Source organism: Centroberyx gerrardi, chromosome 2 (assembly GCF_048128805.1).
Source record: "Centroberyx gerrardi isolate f3 chromosome 2, fCenGer3.hap1.cur.20231027, whole genome shotgun sequence".
Lineage (NCBI taxonomy): Eukaryota > Metazoa > Chordata > Actinopteri > Beryciformes > Berycidae > Centroberyx > Centroberyx gerrardi.
In genome coordinates, this window is record NC_135998.1 from 13917638 (window position 1) to 13938301 (window position 20664).

At 42.2% G+C, this 20664-nt stretch overlaps 1 protein-coding gene across 4 annotated transcripts in view; it reads right to left on the reverse strand.

The window, feature by feature from the left end:
• Positions 1–71: 71 nt before the first annotated feature.
• The window catches only part of rc3h2 (ring finger and CCCH-type domains 2), a 34426-nt gene continuing 13833 nt past the window's right edge, over positions 72–20664 (reverse strand). For 2 of the 4 annotated variants that reach the window (XM_071901301.2, XM_071901300.2), the window contains exons 7-20: positions 20509–20641; positions 18861–18979; positions 16575–16687; positions 15716–16042; positions 15310–15512; positions 14325–14638; positions 14070–14216; positions 12536–12673; positions 11707–11871; positions 10803–11061; positions 10110–10194; positions 6642–6864; positions 6174–6337; positions 72–5766 (exon numbers count right to left, since the gene is read on the reverse strand). In XM_071901301.2, coding sequence (XP_071757402.2) covers positions 5619–5766; positions 6174–6337; positions 6642–6864; positions 10110–10194; positions 10803–11061; positions 11707–11871; positions 12536–12673; positions 14070–14216; positions 14325–14638; positions 15310–15512; positions 15716–16042; positions 16575–16687; positions 18861–18979; positions 20509–20641 — 2538 coding nt within the window. In that variant the 3' untranslated portion in view covers positions 72–5618. Of the gene's footprint in view, positions 5767–5839; positions 6338–6641; positions 6865–10109; positions 10195–10802; positions 11062–11706; positions 11872–12535; positions 12674–14069; positions 14217–14324; positions 14639–15309; positions 15513–15715; positions 16043–16574; positions 16688–18860; positions 18980–20508; positions 20642–20664 lie in introns of those variants that run through there. The other 2 variants (XM_071901302.2, XM_078287078.1) reach the window with 2 other exon arrangements.

Below are 20664 nucleotides of genomic sequence, written 5' to 3' on the forward strand. Positions count from 1 at the left end.
GTTGTGTATGTGTGAAGCCACCTGTCATAATCAGAGAGTCACAAAAAAAAAAAAGACAAGACACACACATAAACATTATTTGTTGTTCATTTATTGGAGCATGCAATTTCAGGTGCTGAAATCTCCTTCTTCTAGTTCCATCTGTCAGTTCAACACAGAAGCAAAATGCTATGCTGCTTGGCCAAGCTGTCTGTAAGTCAGTGTAATACAGGTGGACAAACCAGAAAATATACAGTCAATCAATCAGTCAACCAATCAATACTCAAACAGTTTGGCCATAAAACATCATCATAGGTCATCAATCATCAATAGCACATACATCATCATAGAGTAGACCTATCCCTGCCCTGTATGACCGTACAGTAGGTAAAAGGGAAACCTTTCACAATGTGATATTTCCAAGGAAATAAATGGAATACGTAACAGTATTATTCATTATGGGGACATTTTAGATATGCTGTCTCTTAAGGATTTTATTTTCCTCATTCTGAAACATTACACAACTGTCCCATTAATTTAAACATTTAAATATATCTGATTATCACAGGTTGTATAAATGAGCGTCTATACTATAAGTCCATCTAATGATGGTGCCAGACTGTATACAATGACGGATGTGTACCATCTCTTAATAGTTCATTTACATTTCAATCGAACAATAGATTCGCAAATAAAATGTCTAATACAGACATGAATAGTCAGAAAACATCAGTTCCGTCATATGTTCCACAATCAACAAACAGGCTTTTTTCCATATAATATAGAATAATGAGACAATTTCTTGGCTAATAAAAAATTTCAACAAATTTCAGCAAATTTTCAAAATTCAAAATGAAGAAGCAGACTTAGAATACCAAGAAGGAAATACCACAACAACAACCAAATGTGGTAATAACTATAATAGTATAATAATATAATCTCTGTTAATCAATAATTCATTTTCATGAGCAAACAAGTAAAATGCTGCAGGCAAACTTCAGTACTTGGCGTGGCCACACAGTGGGCATGTGCAGAACTCTTACAGCGCTGGGTGTGTTGTATCACAACTACAGAATCGTCATTACTCCTCCGCCATCACAAGAGGGACTATATTGCATGCATGACGCAGGATGCGGGAGGGAGGGAGGGAGGAGGAGGGGGAGAAAGAGGGGGGGGGGGGGGGGGGCACTCACCGGCGGAGTGCACGCGAACCGCTGGCAGTGATGGGGTGGGAATTAGTGCAGTGCAATCAACCACTACAGCAGTGCTCCATACACACTTAAAAGGAAACTGGGAGTATCACTTTGACATGAACTCAATACTCACAACAATAGTGCTCGTACATAGTACCCAGCTCTTTCCCATGAGGACAGAAACAGCAAAGCTAATATTGATACTGAAAGGCAAAAAGAAACACTGGCAAAGTAAACATTGGCAAACAATATAATCAGCGTCACACTTTGACCCATTTTTATGCGTCTGCGTGAACGGGTCCGTTGTCAGCAAGTTAAATTCATGTAAATACTTCCACAGACTGAGCCATATTTTAAGTAATGAATATACAGATAGCCAAAGTAGCTAAGCAACACAAGCCTTCCCTGAGCGTTTCAGACAGACAAGGATCTAGCCCCCTCTCATGGAAGAAACCAGAATTACAAGAGAAGAACTCCTATTCCTCAACTTGACCAAAGCCTCACCTAACCCCCTTCCATAGTTTTAGTTGAAGAATGTGGAAAACAAATAATAAAAATGTGTCCTTAAATTGCAGGGATTGATTGTACTGTACACAACATGGCACTTACATGACATGACTTCAAAGGTGAAGTTGTAAACAGATGCAGAGCGACAGTAGGTAGCTGAGCTAAATGAATGACTGGGAGCATGTTCAATCCTTGCAGGCAGCTCTCGCCCCCTTCCTCTCAGAAATACACACTGCTAAACACTGGAGAGTCTTTCCTAAAGTGTTTTAATACAGAAAGTCACACTGCATTCTTCAGTCTACCCCAGAAAAAGATAGCAAAAGATAAATTCGCTATTCATTCATTCGCTTTCCCCACCCGCTTAATCCTTTTCAGGGCCGCGGGGGGCTGGTGTCTATTCCAGCACATACAGCATTGGGTGGAAGGGAGGGAGACAAAACCTGGAAAGGTCACCAGTCCGTCATTTCATTATTCATTATGTTTTCATAAAGTTATCGCTTGAAACTCAATACGCATTCCTCATATTCTTTACAGCCATTCTCTTTGCCATCCTCTAAAATGGGACCGAGGATATATAATCTGGGGGGAAAGACATTAATGCTTCCCTCTCTCGTGAAATGTTTTTCAGAGTTAGCTGCGGTGAGAGGGCGTTAGAGATCAAGAGGGAGCTCCAAAGAATCAACCATTAGTCTGCCCTCATCCACTCATTCTACACAAATCTCATAAGATTTAGAATAGGTGTAAACAAACTCAGAGGAGTCTTCATAACTTTAAGTCCTGTATATTTAAAATGGTCAAATGCTTTAATGCTGTTTATTAAAGTCATTAAGAATTAGCCACACAAGACAAGTTGCCTCAGATCCATGAAGGGAATGAGGCAAGGCTGGACTGTATGGAAATTACTCATACTGCACAAAGTTACAGTGAACTGGACTTTGGTGAATTACAGTGTATTGGACAACAACAGCGCGTGTCTGATGACCAGCAAACACAGATAAACATTAGACAAGACGATCAGTTTCATTTCTCTGATGTAAAATATAACAAACGAAACAAGAATAACAGAGATCCTGATACAAAATACCTTGACAAACAACTTCACAGAAGTTAGCAATGCTTAAAAGAAAACAAACTAAACTTTTAAAAAGTTGAACAAAGACAAAGCATGAAGAAACACAAGAAGTGGTGTCCCTCACTTTTGCAGGCTTTAGCTTGGTACATAAAACCAAAACATCATGCACAACCACTGAATATTGTGTACATACGTAACCCCTAAACATATTGCCCGTAAATGTGATTGGATTGCAGTGCAGAGAAATTGCTGTGGGCCGACATGAATGTAATTTCCATGTTCAGTTTCTGAGGTCACATTCTCATGCAAAATATAACACCTCTTGAAGCAGAACAGGAGATACTATGCATTGTCAGAGAACATGGACCAAAGTCATGGTAGAGCCCAATTTTTAGTTCTTTAGAACACAGGAGAGAAAGGCCACGATATTGTATGTGTGTGTGTGTGTATGTGTGTGTGTGTGTGTGTGTGTGGGGGGGGGGGGGGCTGTCCATCTATGTGCATACATGTGTGTGTTTCTGTATGTGAGAGCAATGAGACTGCTCCTTTATAGTCAACAGGATTAAATGCGAGTACGTCTACAGGTAACATTAAAACAATATTTTTAACTGTATTGTTGACTGTAAGTTAGTATGGTTTGTAAAGAAAATCTAAGCAGATCTACCAAAAGAGCTTCATCCCCAGCTAAAAACACGATTTCTTCACCTGTTCCAAAAAACATTAAATTTGTATTCTTCAGTTACATGAGTCAACTAAGAACTCTAGCAAATTTAAAGGGAGTTTTCTATGGATGTAAATAATACTCAGACTGCTCAGGAATACATAGTATTGTGCAGTCATCAAAAACTACCAAACAAACTTCACTTTGTTGCCTTCCCTGTTGACCTCCAATAAACTCCATCTGAACATCTACAAACTGTGTTGTGACTGTGCATCATTGTATTCTGTGATCCCATGAAGCACGAGTGAATCTGGAGGTCAAAGTTTAAAGATCATGTGACTCACAACAAGGACAAAGACAGGCGCTTGTCTGACTATTAGCAGAGTGCAGGCCTGGCAGACTGTTTTCTGCAGTTTGTTTTTCTCGGTGGGTTGGGAAGGCTTTCGAAACAGTATTTTACCCATTTTCACCAGTATTATAACCTAGATCTCTTGAATATCTCTGGGAACCCCATTAAAAATGTGTGGTGTAGCACTACAACAAAAGCAATAACCTAAACCAGTGGTCTCAAGCTGCGAGAAGGCATTCCCATGCAAGGCAGCTTGGAGCCTGCACACAACAAATGCCTTGCCATGCACAGACAAATACGCACAGACAGTAACTTTAAACATTAGATGATAATGCCACTGTCTTTGTGAAAACACAAGATGATCTCAGCTTTCACTTAGTACCTACTTTATTCATTTAGCCAATAAGGTTTTTGGACCATGGGGATGTGAGAACATACACAAAGTGATTGAAAAGTGTGCTGACCAGCTACATGATGTGTAGTTCTCACTATCTAATCCAATACATTTTCTACTTTCTGCTGTTCCTGTGGAGAATTACATAATTTCATGTAAGACCTTTCAATGATGATGTAAGAATTATTTTTTTTTTTTTACTATATAACTAGAAAAATCAAGAGGCCAATTATACAAGGCAATTCATTAATGCACTGCAGTTATCACCAAAGCAAGCACTGGCAGGCCAACTACTGTTTGAAAGGTACTTTTTCATGGGTCAAGTCAATAACAGAAGGTTAGGGTTTGGTGGCAAAGGAAAAAGAAAAATATATTGCTATAAAAACATAGCCTATGTTTCCTTTAGTTGAATGGAAAATCTAAGGTTTTCGTTATTATGGGAGCTGGCGCAATGTGCTAATGGGCTATAGTGCAATTAAATAGAGTAAATTATCTTCACAATAGCAGGTGTGTAGGCCAAACATGAATAAACGAATGATTTAGCAAATTACTTTACGCAATACTGTATTTACTTTCCCAGGTACCAGACCTAAGTACTGGGAGCAAGAGAGGATCTGGATGTGAAATCTTGGGATCCCAGTTCCCGCTGTTAATCCATACTACATACAAGATGAAGGCTGATAAAATAAAGGGGAAAAAAAGGCTTAAATATAATATCAAAACACAATCTGAAGTAAGCCAACAAAGCGGTGTGACTGAAGAAAATTCACTTGACTTGTTCTAACCTACTTCTTCCACTGTCTGACCATGTAAGATTGCATGGAACATGGACTATTAAACATTGAGAGTCTCTCTTTGCCAGCTTTGTTGAAAGCTGTTTGTTTTCAAGCCAAACAAGCAAACCCAAAAGGATGTGTGTGAATATCATGCGGGTGATGTGTGTGTGTGTGTGTGTGTGTGTGCATGTGTGTATGTGAATATGGGTGGGGTTGACAACTATCCAGGTTCATTGCTGCTTATAAAGCAGTAACAGGCAGGTGTTTGTCAGGAACAAACTAGACAATGTGTAAAGCTCAGGAGTACAACGTCATACAGGTGAAGGTGCTCTGAGGTCCCCAACTCATCTCCTAACGATAACCATATTAGGGGAAACTGCAAACCTGCTCAGCATCTATGGGCAAACCACTCATATACCCTTTATGGGCATAATGGGAGTATCACTAAATTCTCTGTGGAGCTATACATTGGTGCGAATCGCCGCTTAGGAGGCAGGACAAAGTGTTTTCTCTTGCCCCTTGCTACAGGAGGCAGTACAGAATATTGACTCGTGTCTATTAAACTTTATTCGGGGCATATGAATAACATATATACGAAAGCTATGGCATTCCCTTTAACCATGATCTGGTGTGGGCAAACGACTCAGCTCTAGTCTGGTGCGGGTCAGTGTCAGACTTTGCGTCCCCTTAGCTTCCGTTGAGCAGCATCTCTGTCCCCGGGGTTTCAGGACAGCCCCGGGCGGCCGTGTCCCCCAGTCGAGGAGGTCCGGTCCGCAGCACCAGCTTGCCGACCCCCAGACCTCCTGAGACCAGCCCTCCTGGAGACAGAGACTTCCTGGAAAACACAGAGAGAGAGAGAGAGAGAGAAGGAGGTGAGACACAGAGAGAACTGTGTGTGGCTGGGAGGGAGTGGAGTCAATCAAAGAAAGGAAGAAAGGAAGAAAGGTGGAAGATGGTGATAGAGACAAATGGATAAGAGGGAGAAATGGATGGAGGAGGGGACGGAGGGTGGGAAGGGAAGAAGGGAAGGGAGCAAGTGAGTGAAGGTGGTAAGGACGGATGAATGGCCTGGCGGACGGACGGAAGAATAGACCGACAAATGCCTGCACGGCTGGAGCTACTGTCTCCACTGTCTGCTATCTCGCTCTTTCATCCCGAGTTATTGTGAAGCTGAAGAAGTGGCAGCGACTCAGGTTGAGTGCAATCATCTGAAACAGGTAGGCGGTTACCATGGTAATTCACCTGAAGGCCATCTTTTTCAGCAGGTGGGCGTCCATCTTTTCTGGAGAAGGACCTTCTGTTTGGGGGTGCTCCTCCACGGGGGACGGGAGGAGAGGAGAGGAGCAGGGAGGTGGGAGGAGGCGGGAGGCGTCCTGAGACTGAGGGGCGGACAGCTCTAAAGACTCCTTGGAGGCAAAGATGATAACAGATTTAGGTTTGGTAGTACTTACTGTAAATGTATTACTAACACTAGCAGAAGTATAGAGGGCTTTTCCAGTGTTCAAAGTATTCTATTCTATTGTATTCTATTCTATGTTGTGAACAGGTAATGTTATCCTGATGATTTGAATCTAAAGTCTAAAACAGGCATTATCTGCTATAGAGCATTACACTAAACTGAGACTTGTTTTCTTGATGGTCTAAAGCTTTAATATCAATAACTAAAAATCAACAAATTTACTCCCCTCTGCTCTACAGCATCCTACTAACCTGAGACTTGATGTCTTGGTGGTCTGAATCCTCCATGTCCAGAACGCACAGTTCTAGCTCGATGTCTCGGTCCGGCTCTGGCTCGCTCTCTGCCCGGCCGCAGACCCGTTCCCGGTCTGATGCTCTGTAGCTGGTCTGATGGGCCTGCAGGTCGGACACCATTTTCTCTCCTCCGCTCATTGACCTCCGGCGGCCGCGCAGCTCTGACGCACAGAGCTGCTCGCTGCACACACAAACACACACAGATACAAACACACAATTGTTCTTCAGTTTTCCACAGTACAGCAAAGCAAAAAAACAAAAAAAAAACATTCTATATTTCTCTATATCAATACCAAGATGAGGAGAGGTAAAAAAAAAAAATTGGCTTTCCTAACCTTCACTTTCTTTCATAAATGAAACATATACATGGCCTGGTAATGTTACACAATATGGCACTGTATCCTATAATGATATTAATACAAAAAAATGACTAAAATAGTATTTCAATGTATTGGAATATATGGTTAAGAGTACAGTAGAGACAGTACAGTGAAGAGGGCTTTTCCAAGTCTTTTTTTCTTGGCTTGCCAGTGTGGGTCTTTACCAAGAGCAGCCAAACAACCAGCTAGCAGCTCTATTTTTAGTCTGACCACAGCGAGGAAATGACTGCAGCACAATGAGATAGGAGACAAGGACGAGAGAGGAAGAGTGAGAAGAGGAGTGGGAGCAAGTGTGTTAAGAAATAAACCCCCACACACGATAGGAATCCAGTGCTATCCGGTATATACAAAATATATATGTTCTTTAGCGATGGTGGCAATCTGTGTAATGTTTTTAAATGCCAGGACACAGTGCCAAAATCCCTCCAAGCTTCATCAAAGTGTGAGATATCACCTGTGATATCATCTTTGACGGGCGGATGGACGGAGTCTGGTGGCTCAGGATCAGGGGTTTGAAAGGCTGAACAGTCTTAAGACAGCAGATCCTCCGCACAGCCATGACAGAGAGTAAAAAGGAATGTATGCTTCTACATGAAGCAATTGATTAGCTCCAGGCAGGGAGAGCCGGTATGGAGCAGAGGAGGAGGAGATTAACAGGCTGTGCGGTCTTGAAATGGCCCAACTCTATATGGCTCTAGCTGAGAGGGGATGAGAATCATTTTGATGCCACGGGCAGTTTCCTGCAGATTGTGGAAAGGTTTTCACAGCATTCAGGTATATAATAGTTAATAGTAGGCAGTATTAAATTAATATCTGTTTCACAAAATATCATGAAGCGATTGTCGGAAGGGTAACAAGGCAACTGTCAATTGTCTGCCTTTTGTTTTGCTGTTTTCTTAATTAGGTGCTGAAATGAAATCCTGATTCTAGGTGTAAGAGGTTTGCTTATTATCCTTACTTGTGTTTGGCCTATCTGGAGTTGTTTGGAAAATTCTGCCATAGTAATGCATGACAGATGCAGAATAATAGGGACTCCAAAAGCTACCATGGGATAGTGTGTAATGCAGTAAACCTCTCTATACAGCTGTGTTTTTTATCGCTACCATCCATTGTGTCTAGTGGATCTCTAGCAAGGCGGTATGTATTTGGGAATAACTATTTTCACAAATGGAATACGTAACATTACCATTAACTTTTCTGGAAAAGGCAGCAGCATGGCTTATTCACACACCTAACAACTGCTCCCATAGACTGGCAAGAATGGGGGCAGGTTATTCTGTCATTTCTGCTTTTGTCATGGTGGTCCTGCATTTTTTACTAACCATTTTTCTTTTGAATGCTTCAAAATTTTATCTTGGTTTTAGATGTTTTGCTATTCCTTGTTTCTATGCCTTTGGTATAGCAATTTGTAAACACTGCTTTGAAATAACTAACTTTATTGATCCCTGTAAGGAAATGTCCTTTCTGCTTGACAGCACATGCTCAGCTACAGAGCAGCACCGCTGGACCTGGGGTTCAGTGTGTTGATCAAGGACACTTCAGAGGAGCGGACCCCGGGTCCTTCACTTTAAAGCCACCCTCCAAAAGTGTCTAATTTTGCGGTAGCTATGTTGTAATAACTGCATCTTTAAAATCTCTGACAGCTGCTGACAAAATTTCCTCTTTTGCCTGGACTGTTGAATGGTGTCTCACTTCTGGATTACTCCAGATGACGTTATTGCCGAGATTTATGGGAAAGGCTGCATGTGTCAAAGTGGTTCATGTGTTGTACCTCTCTAGCAAGTTTATTTATTTGTTGATTTATTTTACCATGCAATCTCATTGAGATCACTGAGAAGCACTGAGTCACTTTCCATGTAAGTTATGGTCCAAACCGCCCGCTTTTGAGCAGTCCATTCCCACGTTATGTCGGATCCCTACATCCTGTTTCTACTGAAAATACACTGAATTAAGGAAGCAAGACACCATCGAACTGCTGTCATTAGCCACTGGGAGGCACTTAAACCCAAGCCATGAGCCGTCTTCTCACCAGCGCCAAGTGACCATTACAGACAAACATGTACAGTCTAACTTGGTCTGCCTCTTGAAGAAGACCAAATTGAAATGTTCAAGGACGGGTATTTTAACCTTGGAGTGAGCTTACACCAAGGAACTGCAGTTGCTATATTATGGTTGAATGTGTTGTTCCTCTCTAGGAAGCTGCTGCTATGTAGTGGTGTGACAGTTTGGATTTTCCCCCACTGCGGTTGTGCACAGAGCTCAATGCTGTGGGTAGCGGTGATACTGCGGGTTCAGTGATAACGTCAAAATAACTAAATGCACATAAGCCATTTTTACTGGCAGCAAAGTGTTTGCCTTGCAATTATTTGCATTGACATTTATTAATTATTTTCATTTGTAAATGTTTTTTTAATAATCCAGAGTATGATGAGGATGTCTCATCGTGTGTAGAAATAATTTAGTAACCGTTTTATAAAGGCAATAACCCACCGCAGACCTGTGGCATATGGAAATTATATCACAACTAAGCCCGACGCGCAATGATCGACCCTACTGAGCCTAGACCTGTCTATTGCTGACATCACGGACTAGACTGAATGGAAATGACACAAACAGATTTATTGCTGAAAGAAGACAACAGACGTGAAACAGCAATGAGAACACCTATAAATGTTCTAAATAAAAAATATTTCAGTTAGTCTATAATTGGTTTGTGATACAGGTGCTCAAGCTTAGAAAAAAACTATATATGGGAAAAAGTTAAATGGACTCTCCCACTCTCAGTGACTGAGCCAAGATGCACTTTGAAAGAAAGAGGAAAGCACAGAAAGAAGAGGCCTTCTGGCTAATGAAGAAAGTGAAAAAGTGTCGTTTTTATGATTAACTTGTTATTCAGATTACACTTAACACACATCTAATAATATGAACTTGATAATGAATATGAAACAAATAAACAAATAATAACACCTAAAAAACTGGAATAATATGACACCCGCGGTTACCATGGCAGCCATACTGCTATGTATAGTGGTTGAATGTGTTTTACCTCTCTAGGAAGCTGGAGTGGCTGGAAGAGTCCGATCCTCTGGAGCTCCACCTGTAGTCGCTGTGATCCAAGTGGGGGTTGTAGTCTATATCAGCAAAACAAAGAAAAAACAAAGAAACAATGGAAAAGAAGTAATCAAAGCAACATCTTCTTTTGATTAATCTCAAACAATTCACCTTAAAGGGGTCAGACACACTAAAACATGTTTTTTTGAGATGTTAACTGATATCTATCTTGTTTGAGATAGAAGACAATTAATTACTTCCACAAAAGTAAGTGAACATCATTGGATGTGTCGTTAGATTAGATTAGATTAGATTTTATTAGGAATTTAAAAGCACAACAACTCAAGGAGTATCATGACACAAAATCCCAGAGGATAGCACTTAAAAGCATTACTTAAAACATTTATTTCCAAAGTGGTCCTCGATGGAAACAAACAAACACAATACATGGAAACAAACAATTTGATGGAAACAAACAAAATTACAGGATAAACCTACTAGTCCCCCTTGCAACCCCTCGCCCATGGTTCAAACTCCCTCCCTTAAACGTGACCCATCAACACTCCCCACAAAGCCGCCTTTAAAAATTGCCTTTTGTTTGGCTTTAGTGTCATACTTTAGTTCGACTCTACGTTATCAGATTGATTTTTCTTGTATTTCCCCCACCTCCAGTCTTATCCCTCTGTACCTCTGAAGTTGATGGGTGTGGTGCTGGCGCTGCCCTGGCAGGCCGTGGCTTGGACAGGATCGGTGGTGTGGTAGCCGGTGCGAGCGGCCCTGGATATGGCGCCCCACTTGGAGATGATGGGACCCTCGCCGAAGGGAATGATGGGGTCCTCGTCTTTCAGACGCCGGTAGGGGTCCAGGGAATGCAGCCATCGCTTCCCTACACCACTACCGCTGACACCCCCACCACCTCCGCCTCCTCCTCCGTTACTATCCAGCTCCTGCATGAAACAGTACAGACACTGTTACTGTCGAGTTGTCGTGTCGTGTTGCCATCAGCGCTGTGCCAATCTGACGTTCAGGGGAAGAACATCTGTGGCATTTTTATAGATCTATTCATCGAGATGCGTGAGTATATTTTTTATATTTTCCAAGTAATTTAATAATTACCACTGGTTGTTCTATATTTTCTTAGAAACTTAGCAATTGCATAAGTCAATATTGTTTGTTTCTGCGTATTATAGAAGAGATAAAACGGCCACAAAATGTTTTTTTCAAATGATCATAGCCTAGATGTGTATTGATATGATATTTATGTGATTGGATACACCAGAAAACAACCAATATCAACTTTATTTCTCTTCATTTCAATGAGGGAGAACGTGTGCGCAGCCATTCGACGCAATGCAATGCAAATGCAATGCAAACGCAAAGCAAGCAGTGGAGCATCTTTCAGTGTTTTTAAAGGAATCATTCCTTCGATGGCTGACGGCCGATAAGAAGAGTGCACACATCGATATACTCACAAAGGGATATGGAAGTAGAAAAAATAGTGTTATGTTGTTATGTGTGTCTGTGAGAGTGTGTGCACACGTGTCAGCAGAGTGTGCGCCTGCATGCATACGTGGGTGTGCGATGACTCTCACCGAGTGCTCCGAGCAGGAGTGAGCCGAGTTGTGCGCGAGCGTTTCAGGCTCAAAGGGGCTGATGCAGGGGCCGATGGTGCCGCAGGACCAGGGAGAGTAGTGGGCTAGACTCTCCTCGCCTCTGTACCTGCACCCCACACACTGGCCCCCACCGCTCTCCACATGCTGGAGGAGAGAGACGTTTAAGAACAGTGAGAAACTATGGGAAAACAGAGTCCTGCTTCTCCTGTTCCTAGATATGGGAGAGACTTGTTCATATTCTTAAATTTAGATCGATCATAGGGATAACAGTCAATAAGAGTTCTATTTTGGAGTGAATTTATTAAAAAAAATGTATATCTGCCATGCTATTAAACAAAGCTTTACTCAACTGAAAGTCTGACTCACCTCTTGTTAAAGTCTTTCTCTCTCTCTCTCTCTCTCTCACAAACATGCGCGCACACACATACACCAGTACCATGATTGTGCATTGCCATGATATCTTCCTCCACAGTTGCTAAGCAACTATCTCCCACTTAAATAGCATTGGACACAGCAGCAGCACAGCTTTTGGGATAGGAATTAAATCCAACACATTTACAAACACTGTAAACTACACAAGCAATTTATTACTCTAAGCTTCAGTTGGTTGCAGTGAGAGTATACAAGAAGTATATAGTGTCATTAAACATTTCTCTGTCATATTGATGATCGCTGGTAAGGATTCCTATTTTATAATACAGTGTGTGTGTGTGTGTGTGTGTCTGTGTGCCTTTCTCCTTATGCCCAAAGATGGATTCACACACACACACACACACACACACACACACACACACACCCACACACCTACCTCTGTTCCGAAGTCAATGGTAAAGATGGGGGAGGACTGGGAGGGCCTGTTGGCGTTGTGATGGTGGTGATGATGTGTCCACTGCTCCTGCTTCCTCCTGAACAGATCCTCATAGCCCAGAGGAACACGGCCGTAGTCCTGAGGAGGGGGGAGGACAGGAGAGGTGAGGGGGAGTGAGGGAGAGTATGACAACAGAAACAATAACAACAATAATAATGATATAGATTTGACAGTCCAATCAACATTTCAGTGTCCAGACCATTAAGTACACCATCAAAAGGAAGCCATGAAGGACAACTGATACTGCTGGCCCACTAGGAAAAATTCAGGAAGCAAATGAACAATACTTCTAATTGGAGCAATAACAAGTTTTGTAGTTAAAGGCAAGTTTATAAAAATGAGTTTTCAGTTGTGTCTTAAAAGGAGACACAGATTGGTAGTCATGTTTCCTTCATTTTATTTCCCACAGTTTAGGGGCTCTGATTGCTCTAGACTTTGGAACAGTCAAACAAGCTTTTTCTGTAGATGTAAGAAGACACATTATTACCTTATATACAAGAAAGCATATGGGTTTTGAAAGATACACAGGCAACATTTTGAGGCAATACAGCAGGGCAGGTTTAATTATTTGCAATTTTTAATTTTGATTAATCTGCAATATTTTCCACCATGATTTGATTCATTGTTGCCCTCTATTTGATCTACACAGACATTGTCCCATGTTGCAAATCCCTATCAAAGGCAATATTGGCACACTGCATTGTCTGAAACAGATGACCGTGTATTGCAGTAGTCAGGCTGATAGTGATTTGGAGGATGATGTGAAAAAGAGAGTGGGGGAGGCAAGACATATTTGGGTGAGAAGTAGGAGGACTATGGAGGAGGTGGAAGCTATACTGTACACTGTAGCTCTGCAGCTACCAGGGAAGGTAGAGGTGAGATAATATGTGGGTGTCGAGAGAGAAAATGAAGGAAAGGAAATGTGGCTCAAATGAATGCAGCAATAAAGTCTGTTTGGCTTGGGTTCAGAGTGAGGCAGACAAACAGAAATCATAGACAACTAGATGGCACTCAGCAGAGCGCATACCTCCACCAACACTATGCAATTCTCATGATATGCCAGTTCCATATGTCGGATTTTCACCAAAAGTTAATAATTTCTTCCATGATGGTGGGGTCTCTCTCATTCTCTCTGAATCTGTTTCTATTGCTTTCGATCAGCACAGCTTGATCTTTTACAATGTATGTTCTCAAAACGTACTTTTATTGAAAAGCTTACCTTTAATCCTGGTCTGATTTCAGCCAAGTTGCCTCATTCATTGTTGATTTTTAAATTTTCTATAAGATTTGGATTTATTCATCAGTTGATTGTGTTTTTATCTCTGTTCTATGTTATTTTTAAAGTACCTCCAGTTTTATTTTGTTTTATTCCTTGCACTTGTTCCTTGTTGCGAAGCACTTTGGTTTTGAAAAGTGCTCTATAAATAATGTTTATTATTATTATAATTATTATTATCATTATCATTTCACCCACCCTGTGTAGCCCTGTGCGGTGTTCTGCCCCAGAGCAGTAGTTGCTGTCTAGAGAGTTGAATCTCTCCCTGAGTGGAGGCTGGTAGACGGAGGAATGCAGCACCTCTGGGGGCAATGAGTTACTCCTGGCATCTTCTCTATGGTACAGCTGTAATAATAACACTCATTACAATCAGTTCACTGATCAAAATACACAGTAATGTCATTAGAGGAATTAACATAAAACTCAATCCAATTACCACTAAGTAAATCTCACCTGAGGCCTCCATACTCTCCTGCTGTCGTAGAGAGGAGCGTAGACACCGTGGGCCGGCGGCAGCGGCCCGTACTGAGGCTGTCCCGGGTGGGGGTGGTAGGGAGGAGGTCCCATCCGATCTCTAGGTGGGGGTGGTGGGTAAGCGGAGGAAGAGGAAGAAGAAGGGTGCTGCGTTTGAGGGTCGCTGGGGTAGGAAGACGGCGGGGGCCCCATGGAAGGTGGCAGGGAGGATTCTGGGACATTGGAGGACCGGAGGAACCGAGCCATGCAGGGCTTGTGAGGAGGATGGAGAGTGGATGGGTAGTAGGAACCTGCTGGAGAGGAGGAGGAGGAGGAGAAGGAGGAGGAGGAGGAGGACAGGAGAGGAAATGATGGGAGAAGGGCGAGAAGAAGGATGAGAAACAGAGTGAGAAGAAGAGAAGAGAAGAGAAGAGAAGAGAAGAGAAGAGAAGAGAAGAGAAGAGAAGAGATCGTTCATAAATATTTTCATTTATTCTTCAGATGTTTGCATTACACTAGATATAACCAGGGTGCAATTTGCCGGGGGGGTGGAGGGGGTTTCCCTACTTCTGCTTGTGGTTTCCCTTCTTCTGATGATTAAATTTAATCACTGGTGGGGACACGTTTTTCTCCCCCTCAGAGTCTCCCATTGTGAAAACAATTTGCTCTAAACTCGCAAAGGGATTTGTAAACAAACTTGATTCTGCTGCCCAACAAACTTTAACGGTAGGTAATGTTATTACCTTGTGGTATTTAAGTAATGTTAGTGGAATTAGGTAATTTAACCGATAACCGTGTCACAATGCTTCATTGAATTGAATTGAATTGAATTGAACACACTGTGGGGATGTACAAGATCCGTGCTTGTGATTTTTCATACCTCCGTGTGTAAGATATCACACGCTAAAAATGCATTCCAAAAATGTTTTCTTCACAAATCGCGCCCTTCATATAACCAATATGTGATGTGTACATGCAAACTCACAGGTTGGCGGGTAATGGGCCGTGTCGTACGCAGAGTGGGGCTCCTGGTAGTACAGCTCCGACGCCTGAGAAGGATGTGGCGCCCGCAGCAGGAACTGACCGTGCTTGGGCATGGGAGCGCCGCAGTCCCCGCGCCCAACCGCGGTCAAGGGAGACGACGTGGAGGCGTGGCTGACCGGAGTCCTGGGAGGAGAGATGGGCTTCCTGACGGACAGAGAGAGAGGGATAGAGAGAGAGAGAGAATGAGCAGAAATATGTGGAGAAAGCTGAGAAGTCTAATTACTCTGAATTATCCATTGCCATAAATAGTAATGCAAGACTGGAATAAATACTAGTCTGATTTCACGGTAAGGGCCACCAGTGGAAGATGTGTGATGATCAAAGACTGCCTGAATGAATAATCTTACTGTTCCATTGACCCGGAGGTGGTTCGGTTGGAGCCGGATAGCCCGTTGGACCCGTTCGCCCCGTTTGATCCGTTTGGCACCGCTCTCTTCATTTCCTCCATCATGTCAGCCCCTCTGGAGATGAGCTGGGGGTGAGACAGGACAGGGACGCCCTCTGTTAGGGGGGTGCCCGCATTCTCTCCCGTCCCTTTCAGACCCTGCCCCACTCCCACCGACACGTCCGGTGCGTGGATGCTGCCCTCTACGGTCATGGTTTTACCCATAACCCCCTGTGCCAGAGGGAAGGGGCGGCCCACGCTGCTGATCTTCTTGTTCCTCAGTCTGAATCTGGAGAGAGAAGCAGGGAATAGGGGAAAGAGATTTGAAAGGAATGAGTGTTAGAGTTTTTCTGGCAGTGTGTACATAGCCATAGAGGAGTGTGTTGTGATTGTATACACGCACGCCTGTATACAGTGTGAGTGTGTGTGTGTGTGTGTGTGTGTGTGTGTGCGTGCATGTGTTAGTATTGCAATAATACTGTAGCAGGAGCTCTCTTGCATTTCTGATCCCTACAGACTAGACTACCATGTCGATTCCAGTTTGTGATTTCATAACAATGAAACTAGCTTAACTAGCTGTTAATATGATGTGCTTGTTCTTCTGTTTCAGCTTGTCCTCCCACTCTTCTGGATAAAGCTATTTCTGCCCAAGCTTCTGTCACTGCTATTACCACTGCATGTAAGTTGATTTGATTAAACAAGCAAACACTAGGCTAGACAGTATTATTTTAATTTTCATGTATCAAGGATACAATGAATAGTTATTAGTATTAGTATGGCAATATAGTATTTTCAAGTGTGTGTGTGTGTGTCTCACTTACTTCTCTAGCTCGTCCTGTGTGTGTGCGAACGTACAGTTGGTTCCTCTGGGACAGCCTCCCTGCTGCCGGAGGTCTCGACACATACTGGTCTTATACTTGCTGTTGGCCTGGGGCTGAGTAGGGCACAGACACAATACACAACAATTATAAAATTTTAAAATTCAAATTGTTAGGGGTGTCACTAATGTCACTAATGCATTGTGCATAAATTGACACCACCCATTTAATATAAACATTGCATATTTAATATCTTGTTAATAATATAATAATAATCAACTTCACAGCCACTGTCGGGATGATCCCCTCTATCTCGCTCCCTAGCACTTATTTCATACTTTTTCCTCGCACTTCTCTCTCACATGATTTTTCTGTGTTCACTGGAAAATGATGTAGGCACTATGACCCCTGACTCTTGCACTCCTCATTACTGGTTGCTGGTAATATTGTTGACTGGGGAATTTAAACATATTTTACTGTGGCACTCTTAAGTCGCTCTGGATAAGAGCACCAGCAAATGACTAAAATATAAATGTAAATGCAGGGGGCAAAAAAGGGCCTGAAAAAGTCATCAAAACACTGAAATAAATGAAAGTGCAACTCTCAGTTTGGAGTTGGAAGCTGAGCTGCAGTGTTTTTTCTAAAATCTGTGAAGTATATTGGCGGCCGTGCAAGTGTCAAGTTCATGTCAAGATGTTCTTCTCATTTCATGCTTACTCTTTTCACAGTGTTTATCTACTGTTATGACTAACTCTTTTCCAAGGTGATTTTATTATTTATTTGTAGTTTGTGAAGTTGACACGTTCGTGTTATGGTTGGAAGATATGGGGGGAAGATGATGTCAGAACAGTAACTATTGCCCATAAACACCACATGAAAAACTACTTTAACTTTGAAGTAACTCACAATTACAAAGGCGGTCACACAGAAAGTTGAATGCCAATTATCAGTATGCGTCAACTTTAAAAGAGGTCTGACAATCACCACTGTTATATGTGAGTTTTCAAAGCAACATGAGGCAGCTGACAGAGTTCTCAAAAAGGCCAAATACAGGAGCATCAGTCACAAAAACTGCAAAACGATTAAATGTGGCAAGGGGAGCAGTCTCCAAACTCATGACAACATACGCCAAACACCAACAAACTGTCTTAGCAGAAAGGAATCTGACACTGTGGAAGCTGACACTGACAGGGAGCGACAGCCACTTAACAGGAGAGTTACTGCTGAACACCACAAAACTGCAGCCTCAAAAAATACCATAGAAGCGAATCAGCACACACACACACACACACCACCGCAAATCTGCTAATTATGACAGGGCTACATAATCTGCTTGTAAAAAAGTAACATAGTGTGATGGGTGTTTTTCACCCTTTTTCCTACATTTCAGACGGGGAGTATGTTTGGAGAAAAACAATGGATGCCTTTAACCCACAATGCCTGTGGCCAACCGTTAACATGGTGGTTGAGATGGGATTTCTTGGGGCCGATGGCTGCTCTGCAAAGTTGTATAAGGGCTAAAGAATAAGAGGCCATTCAGAGTCTTTCCTTCTTGAAGATTGGTCCAGTATCTCACTATACTCAGTTCAGGACTTCATGACAGCATGCCCAGGAGGATGGTGCTGTTCTGAAGGTAAAGGTTGACCCTACTCCTCATTAGGTATGTGTTATTTTGTTCTTTCTGTTTGTACTCATAGGTCTAATTATTTTTATTAGGTAAAAGAGAGAGCGCTCTGTGTCTTGGTTGGACTTAACGTTGCTTTTGGCTTTGTCTTGAAACTTCACTGCTGTTGTTTGTAGACCGGAGGTGACATTGTGATATTTTGGCCTTCAGCCTGTACTCACTCTATTGTGCGTACCATTTAGCAGCCAGTTTTGGTCTTTGTCAATCACAGCTAACTGCTGATTGTTACCTTTTCTTTTTTCATTGTGGTGTCAGTGATCAATAGTAATTTGGCTCATAACACAAGTGGTACCCCTCTGCTGTTTGCAGTGGATGCTTGTAGAAACCATTTCACGTCCTTGTAACTATCTCAGATGCTGCAGCAGGAAGGATAAAGTGTGTTTTAGGGCTGAGAGCATCTTATCTCCCGTGGCGGTGGCCTTCCACAGCGCCTGGATGAGGCAGCGGTGAACTTCTCCTCCCAAGAGAATCATTCTTAACTATTCTGTACTTTTTTACTTACCATGTTTATATTCTCTCCCATTGCCTGTAGCCCACCTCATGCACTGTGTTGCCAATATAAAGAATATAATTGTTAGTGATACAATCCCATCCCGTCAGTGTACCTGTGGAGTGTCATGGCTCTTCTTGCTGAAGTTCTGTATGAATTCCACCAGTCCATGAACCACCAACTTGACAGCTAGCATCACACTTTCCAGCTCCTCCCATGACGGCGCTGGTGCATCTACACACAGATCAACAACAGTGTATAGTAATGTTCATCCACTCAGCGTCTATCCTGTATTGGTACTGCAGGGCTTTCCAAACGATTCCTCCTGGAGGCGGCACAGTAGTGCTGCAGGGATGAGAGTGGGACCTCTACAGTGGCAACATCTGTATAACTAACACTCCAGTCAAATTATTTGAGGTGTGAGGTGAGTTGAGGTGCATTACGCAATATTCTTCACTAGGGCTGACTTGTATAATATCTGAGTTCTTAATGATACCTGGATTATGCTGTAATCCCGGAAGCACATGGTCATTTCATGACAATATCATAATAAAATTTAATAGAGCAGCCACTCCAAAATGGGGCCACAAAGTGCCTTTATCAATAATGAATGTTAAAAATTGAGGTACTATCTTATGCATGGCAAGTGGAATAATACCCCGTTAATAATGGACCACCTATGACTTTGAACAGTACCTTGTCAGTGATGGACTGCATATGTGACTTGTGTACCATCCATACAGTAGAAAAGAACAATGTTAAATAATTTTTTTTTGAGTGCCCATTGTAACATCTGTCAAAAATCAAAGACAGAAAGACAGGAAAAAACCTGTTCTGCCATGGTTTTTTGATGTAATTTTTTTTTTATCCTATTTTTTTTATTTATTTAACTCACAAGGTCCCTCAGCAGCTTCTATGTCCTGGTCAATGACAAGCGAATGACAGATTGTAAGCACATTACATCTTGGTATTCAACTGCTATAGCACTTACACAATTGTTGTGTAAGTGGACTAGCACTTTTTTCTGAGAATCATTTATAAGCCAAAATAAAAATAGTTTATTCAGCCTTAGCCTACTTCAATTTGCATAGAGATGGATGTTTCTACGCAGCCTATAGGCCTTATACAAGCAGCTCCCGCCTTGAGACAGTGAGCAAGTTTGAATTCGGCACAAATTGACAAACATGTCTATTGCCGGTGACGTTGTGCTGTGGTTGTGTTGTTGCCACAGATAATCTGAAGGAACAGAAAGGGTGCTTCCTTGTGTATCATGTTAATCTCCTTAACTACAGATTTGTAGGAATGTTTTCAGGGAAAAGGGAATTGATAAATGCGTGGACGGTGAACAAGGCTCAAAGTGTTTAACACAACTCCCACTGGAGGAGATTTTTAGCCAAACGATGCCTTTGCCATGGTAACGAGTCTCATGTACCAAACCAGAGGCAATTTTCATGACATTATGAAAAATTACGGCCCTTTAAAATCCATTTTATTTCATCACAAATTCAGTTAGGTTCTTCCCCCAAAATAGAAAGAGAGAAATCAACTAGGCGCTGCTCTTGTAATTTTCCTGTTGGCTCTGAGTTTCTCTGAGTTGTTTTGTCTTTTCCCCACTAATGACTCTATCTATTTATCTTTCTATGCCAATTCTGTTCATTGTAATTCTGTGGTTAGCCCTTAGCTTCAGCTGTTGTTGGAGGACAGTGGGGTTGGCAAGGTCTCCTACAATTTTTTGGGTGAACAATGAGAAGAAAAATCTATACCTGGATTATGGTCTATGTTGGCTAGTAGCTCTAGGTGTGGTCTAAGGCTAGTGAGATTGGCCGGGTCTCCTGTCCTCTGGAGGACGATTGTAAGTTCCTGGACGCTCTTAGCAAACGACTCTGGAGACTGCAACTGGAGCAGAAGATAGAAACAGA